The sequence below is a fragment of the Sorex araneus genome, chromosome 3 (assembly GCF_027595985.1).
Source record: "Sorex araneus isolate mSorAra2 chromosome 3, mSorAra2.pri, whole genome shotgun sequence".
Taxonomy (NCBI): domain Eukaryota; kingdom Metazoa; phylum Chordata; class Mammalia; order Eulipotyphla; family Soricidae; genus Sorex; species Sorex araneus.
Window position 1 is genome coordinate 169531774 of NC_073304.1, and position 17976 is coordinate 169549749.

The 17976-nt window shown below is 59.9% G+C and overlaps 3 protein-coding genes across 3 annotated transcripts; 1 reads left to right on the forward strand and 2 right to left on the reverse strand.

Annotated features, from left to right (window-relative positions):
• Positions 1–223: 223 nt before the first annotated feature.
• Positions 224–2774, reverse strand: LOC101541425 (apolipoprotein A-IV-like). The gene is made up of 3 exons (XM_012931857.2): positions 2705–2774; positions 2394–2514; positions 224–1184 (listed from the first exon to the last, which is right to left on the reverse strand). Exons 1-3 carry the CDS (start codon positions 2772–2774, stop codon positions 224–226), a joined length of 1152 nt encoding a protein of 383 aa, XP_012787311.2.
• Positions 2775–7946: 5172 nt separating this feature from the next.
• On the reverse strand, positions 7947–10409 carry LOC101541684 (apolipoprotein A-IV). The gene is made up of 3 exons (XM_004605062.2): positions 10347–10409; positions 10006–10132; positions 7947–8955 (listed from the first exon to the last, which is right to left on the reverse strand). Exons 1-3 carry the CDS (start codon positions 10393–10395, stop codon positions 7947–7949), a joined length of 1185 nt encoding a protein of 394 aa, XP_004605119.1. The 5' UTR covers positions 10396–10409.
• A 4914-nt stretch (positions 10410–15323) lies between these two features.
• APOC3 (apolipoprotein C3) lies at positions 15324–16917 on the forward strand. Its single transcript, XM_055133783.1, has 4 exons — positions 15324–15357; positions 15915–15982; positions 16088–16178; positions 16724–16917. Exons 2-4 carry the CDS (start codon positions 15928–15930, stop codon positions 16845–16847), a joined length of 270 nt encoding a protein of 89 aa, XP_054989758.1. The 5' UTR covers positions 15324–15357; positions 15915–15927; the 3' UTR covers positions 16848–16917.
• The last annotated feature ends 1059 nt before the right edge of the window (positions 16918–17976 follow it).

Sequence of the window (17976 nt, forward strand, 5' to 3'; positions counted from 1 at the left end):
GAAGCACCAGGGACAGCTCCCCTCTCCATAGAGGCCGATTTTCTGACCAAAGGGACGGGTTCTATGCCTAAGGGGCGGGTTCTATGCCTAAGGGGCGTGGCTCTGCTCTGAGGGGCGTGGCTCTGCTCTAAAGGGGCGGGTTCTGCTGCTTGGAGCGGGCTTTTATCTTACTGGGCGGGGCTCTGCACCTAAGGGGCGGGGCTCTGTGCCTGCTCCAGGAGGGTTAGTTCTTGTCCTGATTCTTCAGGTCAAGGAGCTTCTCCCGACTCTCCTTTTTGATGGTGTTGAAGAAGGACTTGACCTTGTCCTTCAGGTCCTTCTCCAGGAAGATCAAATAGTCTTCCCCGTCCCCCACATTGGGGGACACCAGTTTCTGTCTGAAATCCTCCACCAGCTGCACCATCGCTTTTTCGAAAGGCTCTTTGTAAAGGGGCAGGGTGCGCTGGAATTCCTCCAGCTGCTGGTCGAACTGTTTACCCATCTCGACCACAGACTTCTGCGGCTCCTCCGTGTTGTCCCTCAGCGTTTCCCACGTGTCATCTGTCAGGTTCTTCAGCCGCTGGCACAGCTCCTTGAACCCGGCCGAGACGTTGGCCTGCAGTTGGTCCATGCCCTTCTTCATCTGGAAGGAGACGCCCTCCAGCTGGTGGTCGAGAATCTCCCGAACGTCCTGCGCGAAAGGGGCCAGGCTGCGGCGCAGCTCCTCCACCTTCTGGTCAATTCTCCTCATGAGAAGTTCTTCATATACTACTTGATATGCCTCAAATTTAAACATCTCGCCCGTGGTTTCATTCCTGACCCTGTCGATGATGGAAGTGAGAAAGGCCTGCAGGTCCTCCGCATTGTCGTGTAGCCTTGCCTCGATGCGGTTCAGGGTGAGTGGTATCCACTTCTCCAACCCCTGCCTCTCACCAGTGATGATATGGTTTATCATGTTGGGGTATTGATCAGCGAACTCCCTCAGCAGGACCAAGTAGTCCGTGATGCTCTGGCTCACATTTTTAGCGTGGGGCAGCATCTTGGCCCTCAGCTCTTGCCGCTCCTTCCAGATTTCCTCCTTCAGCTTCTCTGAGTCTTTGGTGAGGCGTTGGTGTTGGTTGATAGCAAAAGGCACCAGCTCCTTCACATCGTAGATGTAGGGCTTGTCCTGGAGTCTTGCCCAGAAATAATTCCGGAAGAGTGTTCTGTGAGGGAAGAGTAATGGAACCCTACATTACACTGGAGAGCCAGAGGGTCTTCTTTTAGGAGGTAGCATGGGGAATGTGGGTGCAGCCACAATTGCTGTGCTCAGGGATTACTCCTGGTTTTGTGTTCAGGGATCTCTCCTGGCACTATTCAAGGTATTATAGGTGATGCTGTAGACTAAACTTCCAAGTCAGAGGCTGGAGCAATAGCACAGCAGCTAGGGCGTTTGCTTGCATGCAGCCAACCCGGGTTCGATCCCCAGCATCCCATATGGTCCCCTGAGCACTGCCAGGAGTAATTCCTGAGTGCAGAGCTAGGAGTAACCCCTGAGCATCACCAGTATGACCCAAAAAGCATATAATAAATAAATGAATAAATAAATAAACTTCTGAGTCAGTGTGAAAACATCTGAACTATTTCTCTGGACCTAGGATCTCTTGGAGTTGGGCGGGGGGGCAATGGTGAAGCAGTGCTCGGGGGTCTGGGCACACTCCTGGTTTCCCCCTGGTGGGGCTCCTTGGGTGCAGCAAAGTGTCAGGGTTCAAATGGGGGGCCTTGAGCATGCAAGGCAGGTGCTCCCCAACCTTGAGCAACATCCTTCTCCAGGAACCTGTCTCTCACACCCTCTGCTGAGGTTGGGGTGTATCCTGCGGTCACTCACATGTCCCCGGGGTGCTCCCCCATGGTGGACCAGAATTTGCAAATGAGCACCTTGGAATACTCTCTTTGATGTGCTCTTACAGAGCACCCCCTCACTGATTTGAGTCATAGAAACTAACTGTGAGGGGACCTTGGGCAGTTTGGGGTCCTCTCTTGATCTGAGAAGGGACAAGCGTGAGCTGAGACATGCACTATTCACTTTCAGAGAGTCGCATTTGTTCCTCCTGACCTGCCCGGCGCTGGCCTCCTCCCATGTCCCCCTACCTGACCTTCCCCAGGGCCCCCTTGTCTTCCCCATACTGCAGTCCTGACCTTCTGGAACGTGGCAGAATCTTGCCTCCACCCTTTGTGAGTCTTAGGGCTGCCACGTGACTGTTTGCCCCCTCCTGGACAGCTAGAGCTGGCCAGCCTGTGTCCCTCTTTGCAGAGGTGGGTCCCAGCTTGGGTTCTGAGTCCAGGGGTGGGTTGGCAGCAGGGCAGCGGGGATCCGAGCTAAGCGGTGCTGATGCTTTTCCTGTCCCCGCTCCCGGGAAAGGAAACCCTCTTACTCGAGCTGTTGGGTCAGTTCGGATTTCTGCTCCTCTTCCTTTTTGGCATTGGTGCTCGGCTGGCTGAAGTAGTCCCACACCACAGCGGCCACCTGTTTGTCGCTGACCTCAGGCCATTTACCTGCCAGAGCACAGTGGGTGAGACCCTCGGGGAAGGGACAGGGCTCCCCCCAGCCCCACTTACCCTCCCTGGGAACAGTGACAGCGCCTCCCACCCTGCCTTCGGGCCTGGCACTCTCCCCGAGCGGAGAGAGCCAGCAGCCGGGCCCGAGGGGCACGGGATGCTCCAATGCCTGTGACAGTGACTGTACCTGGAGGTCTTTCCGAAGCACCAGAGAGAGCCACCAGGGCCAGGCCCAGGGTCACAGCCTTCAGGATCATCCTGGGCTGCCGGGGACAATTCTCTGCTGCTCTGAAGCTTCCTGGGTCCTGAGAAACCAGGACAAGTGCAGCAGGGTATCTCCCGGAACGTCTGGGAACATTTATTTAACCCCCTCCCGTGCTCTCCCCGCCCCCTTCCCAGGCCACTCCCTTAGGTGACCCTAAGCCTCTTCCTAACGGCACCACATATTTAATTCCTCCCCAGACCTGCCTGGCACTGGCTTCCTCGCCGTGTCTCTCCTTCCTGAGCCCCCCCCCATGTCCCCTTCCTCGTCCCGATGTCACAGGGGCCAGTCCTGGAATGTGGTGGAGCACAGCCCCTGACCCTTTCAGAGCCTCACATGGTTGTTTGTCCTGTCTGGGAAGGTGAAGCAGACGTTGGTGACATATTCCTGGAAGCTCTTGGACTTTTGCCCTAGAATCGATGTGGCAACTGAGAGCCGTGGAGGTCAGGGGCCTGTGCGTGGGGGGCAGTGAAGTAGCTTCAGGGTTTGTGCCTCCGGAGGTCAGGACACACAGCGATGGGAGAAGCCAGGCCAGGGACACCCCTGACCTCCCACCAGTGCCCCACTGGGTTCCTGCCATGCGGGGTATGAGTGGGGGACAAAGCCCACTTCTCCTTGACAAAAGGAAAATGCAAGGGCTGATAGGGAGTCCGGCTTGTTGGATATTGGTCTTACGCGGGGCTAACCCAGGTTCAGTTCCCGGGACCCCACATGGTCCCCTGAGTCACCCATGGAGTGATCCCTGAGCGCTGCCCAGGCAAGGTCTCCCCTCCCCTCCCTCACTTTGGCAGAGCACCCGAGGGTGTGTGGGCGCTGTGGTGGTGCCACGCTGGCCTGAGGACATGGCACCGTGCTGGAGGCTCGGCCTGCCTCAAGAGCCCCCCTGAGCCACAGCCCCGGTCGGCCGCTCCCTGTCCCCCCAGGACCCGGATAGCAGGCCTCCAGCAAAGGAGGGTTTCCCAAGGAGGCTCCGGGGATCCCCCAGTGGAGCACCCCGCTGGAGCACCCAGGGCAGGAGTCAGCGAGCGCCACCCCAGAACACAGCTTCCCTCCGACAGGATGACCGAGTTCCGAGGGAGGGTCTGAGCCCGAGGGACGGGCACCAACACTCACACTGCAAATACACCGTGGGCCGGACAGATGCACACGGCCTGACAGGCTGTCATGTACGTGGTTGACCTCGGTCAATCCCCAATACCACAAACGGTCCCCTAAGACTGTCAGAAGACACTTCTGAGCACAGGAGTAACCCCTGTGTACTGCAGGGTATATGCTAAAAAGTACCCACAAATATTTATTTTGTATTTGAGCCACACCCTTGGGTGCTCAGGGCTTACTTCTGTCTCTGTACTTAGCTATCACTCCTGACAGGGCTCAAGGGACTTTTGGGGTATTGGGGGTCGAACCTGGGTGGACCATACGCAAAGACAAATGCCCTAACCGCTCTTCACTCTCTCCTGTCCTTCCCCCTAAGGTTTTAGTTTTTTTAATTCAAAATAGGATGGAATGGTAGAGTTGCCTTGCACAGGGTCAACCTGGGTCCAATCCTTGCACCCCAAAAAATCCCCAAACCCAGCAGGAGTGATTCCTGAGCACAGAGGTAGGAGCAAGCTCTGAAACTGACCAGGTATGGACCAAAACAAAACAAAATTAAAAAATGGCCCTTGGCGGGCCAGGAATGAGGCTCAGTGCTAGGGTACTTGCCCCACATGTCACGCCCTGGCTTTGATCCCAGTCGAAACAAACAAAAACGCCATTGAGTATCACTGGGGAGCTGAAAGAGCATCTCACAATGCTGAGGAGACTCAGGATTCATGGAAAAGACAGTCAGGAACCAAGGAGGCAGCTCCCGCCTGGCCTGCCAATCCCTGAGCTTGGTCCTTAAACACCAGCACACGTGCCCTCATGGCTCACTAAGCCCCCTGGGTGGCATTGGTGACTCCAGCACTGAGTTGTCATGGCTGGTCCACAGGGCTGAGTGTCCCTGGGAGTGACCCCTGCTACCCCAGGCTTAGCACTTGTGTCTCAGGCCCTATTTCAAAAATCTGTTCTGAAGGCCCCTGGGGCTGGCTCCAGGGCAGCATCTGCCTTGCAAGCTAGAGGTGAGGGGGGGCAATTAGATGCCCAGAATCAGCACCAAACAGCTGGGCGTGATCACTGGGGCCTGCTATTGGGGGTCCCCGGCCCTGCAGTGGGTGTCAGATTGAGGCTTCCTGCAGCCGGGTGTGTGTGAGCTGTGTCAGGGAATGAGTGTCCCGGTGAACATGGCTGCCAAACTGTGACCAGCACACAGCTCCAGCTAGCGAACCCAACACGGGGATTCACCCCAGTCCTGGCAACTACGATAGCAACAAGACAAGGGACGGAGGAGCCACGAACTTCTGCTGAGTGGGGAACAAAAGGTCTTGCCACATAAAACAGGATTTCAGGATAGGACAGCGGGTATGGCACTTGCCTTGCACACAGCCCAGCTGGGATCAATTTCCCCAGCACCCCCATATGGTCTCCAGGATTTATTCCTGAGCACAGATCCTGGAGAAACCCCTGAGTACTGCCAGGTGTATCCCCAAACCCAAAAGTCACTGTCACTGTCATCCCGTTGCTCATTGATTTGCTCGAGCAGACACCAGTAACGTCTCCATTGTGAGACTTGTTACTGTTTTTGGCATATCGAATATGCCATGGGCAGTTTGCCAGGCTCTGCTGTGCGGGCACAATACTCTCAGTAGCTTGCCGGGCTCTCCAAGAGGGGTGAAGGAATCGAACCCAGGTTGGCTGCATGCAAAGCAAACGCCCTACCCTCTATGCTATCGCTCCAACCCAAAAGAAAATAAATAAAAATAAAACCAGATTACAAAAATAAAGAAAAAGATGTAGTGGGGAAGATGGCCACTGCAAGGTCCTAATACTCTGCTGGCCATCACTGATGTGTCCTCTCAGCCGTGTCACCCAAATTCATTCCCCTCACCCAAGTGCTTCTAAGTCTCCACTGTATTCCCCCTCCCCCCATCTTTTCTTCTTTTGTCTTTTTGGGCCACACCTGGTGATGCTCAAGGATATTCCTGGCTCTGGACGCAGGAATCACTCCTGGCAATGCTCAGGGGACCGTATGGGATGCCGGGGATCAAATCCAGTCAGCCACATGCAAGGCAAACGTCCTCCCCGCTGTACTAAGGCTCCAGCTCCTGTGTCCCCCTCTCTTAGTCGCTGTTTCCTCACAGAGTGACACTCACAGTTTCTCTCTCTCCATGCCCCCGGGAGCAGAAGATGCCCCCACACCCACCCATGCTCTCTCTCTTGGGGAACAGGCTGTCCTGGGATGAGTATCTCAGGAACAAGGTGTCTTCGGGTAAGTAGAACACAGTGTCCATGGTCAAAGCTGCTTCAGGCCCAGCTGGACAAGGGGGCACAAGGATAACGAGTCCCAGAACCTGTGTCCCTGGACTTGCCATTCTAGTTGCCTGCGACCTCAGGGTCAAGGGTGCTAGCGTAACTTCTGAGTTCTTGTGAGGGCGGAACTGAGGCCTTGACAAGCTGCAGCTAACATTAAGCCTCAACTAAGCCTCAGTTTCTGTTTCCCCAAAGCAGGATTTGCAGCTTCTGGTAAACTCCCAGTTGAGTAATGTGCCGAGATAAGGAATTGGGCAGTTGGGTCTGGCCGGTCATGAGGGGTCACTGTCCCCTCCTTAGAAACTGTTGCTAACCATTGCACATTGCTGACCACCCTTGTAATAGGGCCAATCCTAAAAATAGACCAGCACATAAATTGCTCCTTAACTCTGAACCCTATATAAACAGCTTGTGATTTGGAGTCGGGGGTCCTTGTCAAGACTCTGCTGTGTTGGATGAGACTTGGGCCCTAGCTCGAGCTAGTACTGGCTCGGGCTAGTAATAAAGTTCCTTTGCTTTTGCGTTATCGTGTGTGGACTTGTTCTGTCTGCAATTGGGGATCTGAAACTCGGGCACAACACTCTTACCTTTGAGCTTTGGGGAGGGCGTAGGCGTGGGGTAAGCCTGGCCCCCTGGGTGCACTGCCCATGGGAAAGTCCCTTCTCCCCATGTGCCCTGAGCAGGGGCAGCAGGGGCCTTCAGGCCTGAAGCTTTGCTGGACTCCAGAAACCGCCATGAGGGGCTGAGTTTTGGCAGCCCCGGAGCCAACCCCTTTGCTGGCTCTGGCCGAGGCTTCCAGGTGGCACAGGCAGTTCTAAGGTAGAAACCCTGGGGGGTCTGCCAGCTGGAGGACTGCGTGCCAGAGAAGCACTGAACAGCCTCCGTGCATTGCCAGCATGACCAGAGATACCTGGATCCAAGGGATGCCGCTTGCCCCTCCTCCTGCAGTCTCATCTCCCAGGCTGTGCTCACCCCCCGCCCCGTCTGCTAAACTTGGTCCAGCAGTTGTCTGTGCTCCACTTCTCACCCCAGCACGCCCAGGAGAGCGAGGACCCACAGTGCAACCAGAGAGGGACCAGAGCAAAAGTGCTCCTGGTAGGGTCTTGCCTGGCACACGGCTGATCCAGGTTTGATCCCTGGCCCCCCATTGGTTTCCCCAAACCCCACCAGCAGTGATGACTGTACACTGCCGAGTGTGGCCTCAAAGCCAAAAAAAAAAAAATCGAAAACCTTAAAACAATACAATCATCGGGCTAGTTTTTCTGCTGCTTTATTCAGTGGCACAGAGAGGCGTTCCCTTCCACAGGACACATGTCCTCAAGCTCAAACCAGACCCGCTTGGGGGTGGACCGGCAGACAGGGTGCAGAGCCGGGCAGGTGTTGCTGGCACGAGAAGAGTAGGAACACCAGGGACAGCTCAGGTCTCCGAGGGGGTGTGGTTCAGTGCCGAGGGGGTGTGGTTCTGTGTCGAGGTGGTCTGGTTCTGTGTCGAGAGGGTGTGGTTCTGTGTCGAGGTGGTGTGGTTCTGTGTCAAGGGGCCATAGTTCTGTGTCGAGGGGCCATAGTTCTGTGTCGAGGGGCCATGGTTCTGCGTCGAGGGGGTGTGGGTCTGTGTCGAGGAGGCGTGGCTCAGTATCAAAGAGGTGTGGCTCAGTGTTGAGGGGGCGGGGCTCTGCATCGAGGGGGCGGGGTTCTGTGTCGAGGGGGCGGGGTTCTTCCTCAAAGGGGCGGGGTTCTTCCTCGATGGGATGGGATTCTGCCCCAAAGGGGCGGGACTCTACCCCAAAGGGGCCGGCTTCTGCTCCAAAGGGGCCGGGTTCTGCTCCAAAGGGGCCGGGTTCTGCGCCTGCTCCGGGAGGGCCAAGAGTTTGTCCTGGTTCTCCGCCTTGACCGTGTTGAAGAAGGAGTTGACCTTGTCCCGCAGGTCCTTCTCCAGGAAGCTCAGGTGGTCTTCCATGTCCCCCGCGTAGGGGCCCAGCTTCTGCCGGAGCTCCTCCACCTGCTGCACCATCACTTTGTTGAAGCTCTCGCCATAAGGGGCCACCGTGCGCCGGAACTCCTCCACCTGCTGGTCCACCTGCTTGCTCAGGTCGGCCAGGGACTTCTGCAGCTCCTCGGTGTTGCCCTTCAGCTTTCCCCGCACGTTCTCCGTGAGGGGCTCCAGGCGCTGCCGCAGCTCGTCGGTGCTGGCCGACAGCTTGGCCTGCAGCTGGTCGGCGTTCTTCTTCATCTGGAAGGAGAGGCCCTCCAGCTGGCGGTTGAGCTTCTCCTGCACGTCCTGCGCGAAAGGGGCCAGGCTGCGGCGCAGCTCCTCCACGTTCTGGTCGATCCTCTCCTTGAGCTCGTCCCCGTAGGGCTGCAGGTGCCCCTTGAGTTCGTCCACGTTCTGCTTGATCTGGACCTTCAGCTCGTCCGCGTAGGGCGACAGCGAGGCCTGCAGGTTGTCCACGTTGCTGCGCATGGCCGTCTCCACGCGCTGCGCGTAGGAGGTGACGTGGCGCCGCAGCTCCTCGGTCTGCGTGTTGACCTGGGTGCGCAGCTGCTCGGCGTAGGGGCTCAGGCGCTCCTGCAGCACGCGCACGTTGTCCCCGATCTTCTGGCTCACCTCCTGGGCGTGGGGCACCATCCTGGACCGCAGGTCTTCCAGCTCCTTCCGGATCTCCTCCTTCAGCTTCACCGAGTCCTTGGTGAGGCGTTCGTGCAGGTTGGTAGCGAAGGGCACCAGCTTCTTCTGCAGGTCATCGGCGTAGGTGTTCACCTCCCCGATTTTGTCCTGGAAGAGGTTGCTGCAGGGGAGGGTGCGGGAGGCCCCATTAGACTGGGTGATGCGAGCCCAGAATCTCGGGGGAGGGGCAAAGGGCGCTGCCACCCTGGCCATGCTCAGGGCTGCCTCCTGGATCTGTGCTCAGGGACCCCTTCTGGCGGGGCTCAGGGATCATACGTGGATCCTGGCGTTGAAGGGAGGGTGGGGGGTGGTGTTTGGCAGTGAGCAAGGCAAGAGCCTTAACTGTCTCCTTTGGAAGATGGCTGGCAGGCTCTGCAGCCGTGCTCGGGGCTCTAGGGAACATTCCTTTTCTCCCGAATGTGGGGCTGCCTGGGTCTCCAGCTCAGTGCCAGGGTTCAAACAGGGTGCTTTGAGCACGCAAAGCCCATGCCCCAGCGATCCCTGAGCCACGCCTCTCTCCGGGATCCTGTCCTCCACACTCACCACCAAAGTTGGGGTGCGTGTAGGGGTCCTATGGCCTCCTTGCTCCTGGGTCCCTTCCCAACGTGGACCAGGATTTGCAAGAATGATGTAATAGACCAGGTGAGCACCTTAGAATTCTCTCTCTGGACCTCTGACCCCGTCTTAGTCACAGTAACTACCTGTGAAGGGACTTTGGACAGTTGGCCTTCCTTCCCGATCTGGGGAGGGACAGAGTGAGCTGAACCATGTCTCAGTCAGGTGCCTGTGACACGGAGGCTAGTCACTAACACAGGGTCCCATCTGTTCCTCCTGGCCTGCCCACCATTGGCCTCCTCCCATGTCCCCCTCTCTGGCCTTCCCCAGGGCTCCCTTCTCTTTCCCCGAACTGCAGTGTCCTGGCCTTCTGGAACATGGCAGAATCCCGCCTCCACCCTTCCCGAATCTTGGGGCTGCCACGTGACTGTTTGTCCCCTCCTAGACAGCTAGAGCAGGTCAGCCTGTGTCGCTCTTTGCAGAGGTGGGTCCCAGCTTGGGGTGGGGAATGGTCCCAAGTTCCCGGGTGAGTTGGTGGCCGGGCAGCGGGGATCCGAGCTGAGTGGTGCCTTCCCCGCCCACCCACCCCTGCCCTGGCAGAGTGCATCCCCCTTACTTGATCTGCTGGGTCAGTTCAGATTTCTGCAGGTGCTCCACTGCCTCTTTGGCATTGTTGCTGAGCTGGCTGAAGTAGTCCCACACCACGGTGGCCACCTGGTCAGCGCTGACCTCAGCCCGGGCACCTGCCACAGCACAGTGGGTGAGACCCTGGGGGGTACGGAATGGAACAGCCACCAACCAACCCCGCTTGCCCTCCCTGGAGCAGTGACAATTCCCACCCTTGCCTGCGGGCCTGGCGCTCTCATTGAGCAGAGAGAACCAGCGCTGGGCCCAAGGGGCACGAAACGCTCCCGTGCCCTGCCACAGAGACTGCACCTGAAGGTCCTTCCTACTCACCCGTGATGGCCACCAGGGCCAGGCCCAGGACCACAGCCTTCAGGATCATCCTGGGCTGCTGGGGACAAGGCTCCCGCTGCTCTCGAAGCTTCCTGGGTCCTGCGGAGTCTGGACAAGCACACCTGGGCAGCTGCAGGGAACTGCCAGAGCCGGGGCCGGCTGACACTTAAACCCCCGCCCGGGCTCTCCCCGCCTCCTTCCCAGGTCACTCCACGCTGGAAGGTGACACATTCCCAGGAGGCCTCTTGGACTTTTGTGACCCCGAGACAACGTGGCAGCCGAGAGCGGACGGGGCCCAGCGAAGTGACTTCAGGGCTAGTGCCTCCCGGGGGCGGGGCCCACAGCGACGGGAGAAGCCGGGCCAGGGACACCCCCAGTCTCCGACTGATATCCCGGGAGGCCCCACTCCAGGCGGGGGACAAAGGTCACAGCTCCCCTCTCTGCCCAGGGGCCTTCATCCTCACATCTGTTCCAGCCTGCCTCTGAGGTCAGACTTGACTCCACACTCACGCATGGGGGGCAGGTGGGGGTGGGGGCTGAGGTCCAGAGGCACCCTGGAGTGAGACGGTGGGGGTCACACGCAGTGACTCTGGGGTCTGGGCTCCATGTGATCCAGCTCCGAACCCCACTTTCTCCTTGAGAAAAGCAAGATGTTTGGGGCTGGAGCAATAGTACGGTGGACGCTCGCCTTGTATGTGGCTGGCTGGGCTGAATCCCCGGCATCCTATATCGTCCCTTGAGCCCTGCCAGGAGCACAAAGCACAGAGCCGGGAGTAAGCCCCGAGCGAGCACTACTGGGCGTGGCCGCCAATCAAAACAAACGGATCAAAAAAGCAAGAGATCACTTGTAGGATAAGCCTCATGGGACACAGGGGCCTCGGATGCTATCAGAAATGCTCTTTCCAGGCCTGGATGTGGTTCCCTGGTAGGATTGCTCTCCTGGCACTGCACGGTCCCCTGAGCACTGAGCCCAGAGTAGCTCCCAGGCGGGGTGGGGGGAGGAACAGCCCCCAAAACACCACCGCCAATAATAATAATAATATTCTTGCTTTCCAGGCTTGGGCTAAGCACGGAGGAGGAAGTCGGACTCTCCTTCTGGGGGAGCAGAGTGACACGGCAGGCCAGCCTGAGCCCCCAGCTGTCCTGAGGGGCAGGCGCAGGGCCCAGGGCTCTCAGGGGTCTCGTGGGGGGTTGGGTGGATGGCGGTTGTCCCACAACCTGGCCTTCTGGCGTCTGCCACGGAAGCGGCCACACCCCCACCACGGACGTGCGCCCCCGGGATGACACAGCCTGGCAGAGCTGGGTGGGGGTCTGCTGGCCCCAGCAGCTCACACGAATATGGGGTGACGTGCACCCCAGGCTGGGGTCCCAGCACATAGCTCTCCACCCCTGCCAACAGGACGGGCCACAGCGGGGGCGCTAGAGACCAACTGGGCTCAAAGGCAACTAAATGGGGTCCTCGCTTTCTGTGTGACCCTGGGCGAGTCTCTTGACCTCTCTGAGCTTCCGTGGTGCAGAGAACACAGAGCTAAAGATCTGCCTCTGGCCAGGGAGATTCCGGGTGTTGTTCCGACTGTGAGTCTCGGGCACCCTCGCCTGGCATTCCCCTACCTCCCTGGCCCTCTACCTTGCTCCCCTGTCCAGCCAGGACAGCTCAAAGGTCAGTCCTGGGCACGGGGTGCGGTGAGTGGGCCAGTGAGTCACTGATGTGTGGCTGCAGCTTCTCAGAATCACTGAGCAGCGGGGGGAGGGGGGGGTGCTGCATGGCGGGTGCAGTCTCCCGCCCCCCCACCCCCGCTGCGCCTCATGTGGGCTGCCCTGAGAGGGTCGGACCCCCGCGATGGGCAGCATGGAGACTCTGCAGCTCAGGCACTGGGCCACGGTGGCCTCCCTTTAGGGATGCGAGTGCTCCAGAGCCCGCGGGCTGCTTTCTAGGAACCTGAGGAGGGCCGTGTGCAAGGCGGGGAGGGGCTGGGCCGGGGCAGTGAGCCGCTGATGCGCCAGGCCAGTTGGAAGGTGGTACGTGCCACCTGCAGCAGGCCCGCTGGCACTCTGGGCCCCGGGGGCGCCCTGCTCCAGTAGTCCCTGCCTGAGCACGGCCACCGCGGTGCCACTGGCCTCCTCCCTGGGTGGGCTTCAGGCGGGAGATGGTGCTAGGGATGCCCGAACCAGGGGCCAGTCCCAGACTCATAGGCAGGCAGGGGGTGACCGAGTAAGTCCCTTCCCCTGTCCCCATCTGTGCTCCGCAGGGACCTGCCACCCAGGCTCAGGGGGTACTGCATGGACACAGGACACAGAAACTTGGCAGAGCCAAGGGGCGGCTGGCTGCACCCCAGAGCACCGGCAGGGGGTGGGGGGAGGGAGCAGCTCACTTGTTTATTCATTGAATTGGACACCATGTGACTCACTCATTTTTGTGTGGGGTGGGGGCCACACCTGGTGACGCCCAGGGGTTACTCCTGGCTCTGGCCGTGCTCAGGGGACCATGCAGGCTACCGGGGATCCAACACATACTTCTCTCGTTCTCTCTTTCCTCCGTCTTTCTAAATAAGTTTCATTTCATAAAAACTCGCTTACTGCACTTAGCCCTGTAGCACTGTAGCACTGTCGTCCCGTTCATTGATTTGCTCGAGCGGGCACCAGTAACGTCTCCATTGTGAGACTTGTTGTGACTGTTTCTGGCGTATTGAATACGCCACGGGTATCTTGCCAGGCTCTGCCGTGCGGGCAGGATACTCTCAGTAGCTTGCTGGGCTCTCTGAGAGGGATGTAGGAATTGAACCCAGGCTGGCCGTGTGCAAGGCAAATGCCCTACCCGCTGTGCTATCGCTCCAGCCCCTTACTTCACTTAAAAACAAAAAATTAAAAATTTGGGATTTGAAACTGATTTTGTTATTGGCTTGGGAGGGCACACAGGTGGTGGTGGTGCTCAGGTCTGACTCCTGACTCCGTGCTTGGGGTTGACTCCTGACTCTGTGCTCAGGGATCACTCCTGGCAGGCTCAGGGGCCAGCTGGGGTTAGAGGGATTCAATAGGATATGCTGCGTGCAAGGCAAATGCCTTGCCCACTGTACTATTTCTCCAGCCCCAAATGAAACGGATTTACACTAAGGTGGGAGTGACTGCTACTTCCTCCAGGGACTGTCCTTGAGCCGTCGGGCACCAGCTTTATCACCAGGAGCTCAGAGCACCTGGCCTCCACCCTTTGACGTCTTAAGTCACTCACCACTGTAATGGGGTTAGTGGGCCAGAGAGATAGTACAGGGGACAAGGCGCTTGCCTTTTTTTGTGGCCGATACTGGTTCAATCCCCAGCACTCCATGGCCCCTGAGCACCCCCAAGAGGGATCTCCGAGAGATCCCCGAGCACAGACATGGGAGCAACCCCCGAGCATCACAAGTGTGGCCAACCTCTCCCTAGCAGATAAAATGGACTTCTCGATACCCATGTCCCAGGAATCTGCTGGTCACAGAAAGCCAAGTCGCAGCCAAAGGAACGACCCATGAGGGGAAGAACCCCAAGTCTCTGCTCTAGATGAAGAATTCAGAACATGGACCGAGCCACTTTGTCGGGCCTCAGGGTTCACACTGCGGTTTCTGCGCGTGAGGCTGCTCCCCGCGAGACTGCTGTCTGGGGACGGGGGCTCTTGAGCCAGTGCTTGGCCCGCCTCCTCCTTGCCCACCCCCCCGCCCCCCGCTCATTCATACGCATCGTGTCCAGCCCCACAGACAGGGGAGAGAGCCAGCTCCCAAGAGGGCCCAGGCAGAGGAGGTAATGTCAGGGGCTTCGCCGAGACCAAGGTTTCTGTGCTGGGGGCTACACCGCGCGTGCGGGGGCTGCTTCTGCAGACCAGGAGGGAGGCGTCCCTGTGCCCAGTCTGGGCCCCAAGTGGAGGCTTCTCTGACGCTGAAGTCTTCGCACCCAGAATACAAAGCCCCCACCCCACCCCACCCTCGATCCGGCCGGGCCGCGGTGGCATCCAGCACCGGCCAGAGGACCCGCCGACACCCGAAGGGCCCAGGCCTCTCCCCAGTAGCGAGCACTGCACAGAGGGTCCTGCCGTCTCTCCCCAGCTTGCGGGACTCGCCCGCACCTCTTTCCTTCTGCTGCTGCCCAGGCCTGAAGCCCGAGGCTGCTGGGGTGTAACCGCCACGAGTCCAGAGGTGAGCAGGGTGGGGGAGGGGACGAGAGCCTGGGGCTCACAGAGGCCTTTGTCCTTCTCCCACCAACCCTTGCCCTGGGCGCAGCTGACAGGCTGCAGGGTAACCAGCGGGCGGGAATAAAGTCCAACCATGGAGGTACGGGAGGGAATAAAGTCCAACCATGGAGGTACTGGGGGAGTATGTGTACGTGCGCGTGTGTGTGTGCGTGTGTATGTGCATTTGTGTGTGCATACATGTATGTGTCTGTGCATAAACGTATGTGCATGTGTGCACATGTGCGTGCATGTGCATGTACGCGTGCATGTGGGCATATGTGTGCACATGTGTGTACATGTGTGCGTGCATGTGTGTGCATATGTGTTTATGTGCGTGCATATGTGCGCGCGTGTGTGTGGGTGTGAGCCCTACTTGTACAAGCCTCTGCCCGGGGTGTTCTGGGGCTTCTCTCCGAACTCCCCCTTCCAACCCGCTGCGCTGTTCTCAAGTCTGAGGGCGCCCCGGCATCTCCCAATTGGAGACTTTTGGGGGGGCCTGGTGGTAGGGTGGTTTTGAGGACCACGTGTAAAGGCCGAGGTGGGTCTTGAGCCCCCTAAGTCCCTGCCCCATCCCCCGGCCTCTCCCTGGGGTCCCCATCCCTGAGTGCTGGGCCACAGCGACGGCAGTGGGCACCCACAGCACTCCCCAACTCTCCCTCGGGCCCGGCTGCCTCTGGCCTTCTGGCCCTGGCCTAGGCCTATCAGCGGGCGACCTTTGCCCGGCTCACGGGCCTCGGTGCCCGCTGCCTGGAGGACAATATAAAACAGGCCCGAGCCCTCTCTCTGCCTACCAGTTCATCTGAGCTGCTCCAGGTAATGCCCGGTGGGGAAGGGAGGGCAGGGGGAGAGGAGGGCGGGAAAGGGGGCACCGGAGTGGGTCCACGCCCCCCCCCCCCCCAGCAGCCAAACCTGGAGAAGCACTTGCTAAAGCCAGGGCAGCCCTAAGGCTGGGTGGCCCCCACCTCAGATTCACACTGGGGGAAACTGAGGCCCACAGAGCGGAGGTCACTGCCCTGAGCCCAGAGAGGGGGTCTCTGAGCTGGAGCTAGAAGGTGCTTGAGGTCTGTATACTCCTTTGTTCTGTGTGTCCAGAGCTGGAGGAGGCCTGAGACGCCCTGGTTCTACCCCAGAGCATAACCTGAGGCCCAGAGAGGGGTCGATGTTCCCCCAGAGCCACACAGCATGGCAGGGCAACTGAAGACAGTCGCTCTAGGGGACTACCCCATCCTCTCCTCCCTGCCTCTGGGCCTGGGGGGCCCTGTGACCACAGCCTTACTCCTCCCCGGTCTGGTCTTCCTTGCTCCTAAATTCCTCAGCGGGGCAGGGGGCTGGGGGCCACGGGGTCCCACTCACGGGCCGTGTCGCTGCAGGAACGGAGGTACCATGCGGCCCTGGGTCCTTCTCCTCGCATCCCTACTGGCCCTTCTGGCCTGTGCCTGTAAGTAGCTATAGGGACTTGGGCTGGGGGCCACTGGGAGGTGTCTCGGGGGCCGTGTGGCCCTGCCGGGGCTCCTCACCCTCAGCCCTGCTCGCTTCACCCCAGGGGCACAGGAGGATGACGACACGTCCCTGCTGGGCTACATCCACCACGCGCTGACCAGCGCACAGGACTCCCAGCTGGCTCAGCAGGCCAGGTACTGCCCGCTCCCTGCAGCGCTGGCAGAGGAGAGGAGGGGCGAGGGGGGGGGGCGGGCTCCGCCCAGGCCACAGCTCCTGGGAGCCAGTCTGGGGCTGTCCCTCGGGACGGGGCACCCTTCCCCTCCATGCTCCCGTTGGGGGTGTCCCTCCGGGCCGCCCCTCCCCCGCCCTGGGCTGGCCTTTCCGGGCCAGAGGCGTCTGCACACCGCCTCGGTCCTCAGAAGCGGTGAGGAGTGGGGTCCAGGCCGGACTCAGCCGGGGCTGGTGGTTCCCCTGCCTCCCTCCCTCCAGCACCCCTGCAGAGCCACCAGGCCCAGGGGCAGGGGAGGGGGTCAGTCCCCTCGAACACAGCGCACACCTCCCCACTCCCTCTTCTCCTGCCTGTCTAGACGTGGGGGCCCACCGCAACCTGGGCTGGACATGTGCTGGGGCCCCTTCCCCCACCTCCGCCTGTCGTGGCCCCTCAGGGGTCCCTGGGGGGCTGTGGGTGGGCGGCTTGCCCAGATGTACTCTCACCCTCCGCCCTCGGTTGCTCCCCCAGGGGCTGGATGTCGGGCGGCCTGAGCTCTCTGCACGGCTACTGGAGCACACTCACGGGCAAGTTGAGTGGGTTCTGGGGCTCCACCCCGGAGCCCGAAGCCACGCTGCCCTCCGAGGGGGCCTGAGCCATCCTCCAGGGCCCCCCAGCCCTGCCCACACCCCGACCTGCTCTCCTCCCAATAAAGCCAGACAAGAAGCCGCCCTGTGGGGGTTCCCAGTGTGCTGTGACTGTGTCGGTGTGAGAATGGGGGGAGGCTGCGTTGTGGGGGGGGTCTAGACCCGGGTCCAGGCCCTGCCCCGGTCCTGCTCGCGAGAAGTATCCGGCTGAGCCCCAGACGTCAGGGGCAGGCACGCTGCCCACTCGCCACCAGCTCTGGATGCGGAATCCCAAGACGAGGCTGGAAATTTCAGTGACTGATGCTCCAGTGCTCCGTGACGTGACCGAGCACTCCAGGCCTGACTTGTCAGCCTTGGGCCTGGGGACTGAACTGATGGAACTGGGCCTGGGACCCTCCCAGCACACCCCGGGGAGGCAGGTCAGGATGGGGGAGCGGGTGGTGTAAGAGACAGTGAACAAGCCTCCATCACTGACCTCAGCCTGTGCCTTACCTGGCACGTGGTCGCCAAGGGTTGGCTGGCCGGCCAGTCGGCCTGAGCTGAGCCGCTGGTCTCCTTGGGACCAGGATGAGAACTGGGGGAGGGTCAGTAGCCTGAGAACCATGAATGTGCATCCAGATGCCCAATCTGAGTCCTGAGAGCCCCCCCCGCCCCCGCCAGCCTTCTGATTCCAAAGGGGGCTCAGCCAAGGGCAGGGCCGGCCAGGGGCCCCAGCTCAGCGGCCTGAACCCTGCTCAGCACACACAGAGCGGGAGTTGGGCACAGATGCCAGGAGCTCAGAGGCAGAGAGGGGTGCTGGTGGCACCGGATCCAGGGGTCACCTCATCCTTCTCCCTGGGATGCCCCCAGCCCCTGCGGCTTCCCGGACCCACGCCCAGAAAATGTCCTCAGTTTAGTCTGGGCTTGTCCTCTGGTGTAGCTCGGAGGGGAGTTTGGAATGGAAAAGGCCCTGTTCTCTCCACTGCAGACGGCGGGGATGGAGGAGGCACGGGCAGCCTGTCCCCTCGGCCCAGTGCGGAGTGGGAAGTGGCTGAGCTGTGCTCAGACATGCACGTGAGGCTGCCTGTGTGTGTGCACATGTGCATGTGTGTATGCATATGTGCATGTGTGTGCATGCATGTGCACACATATGTGTGT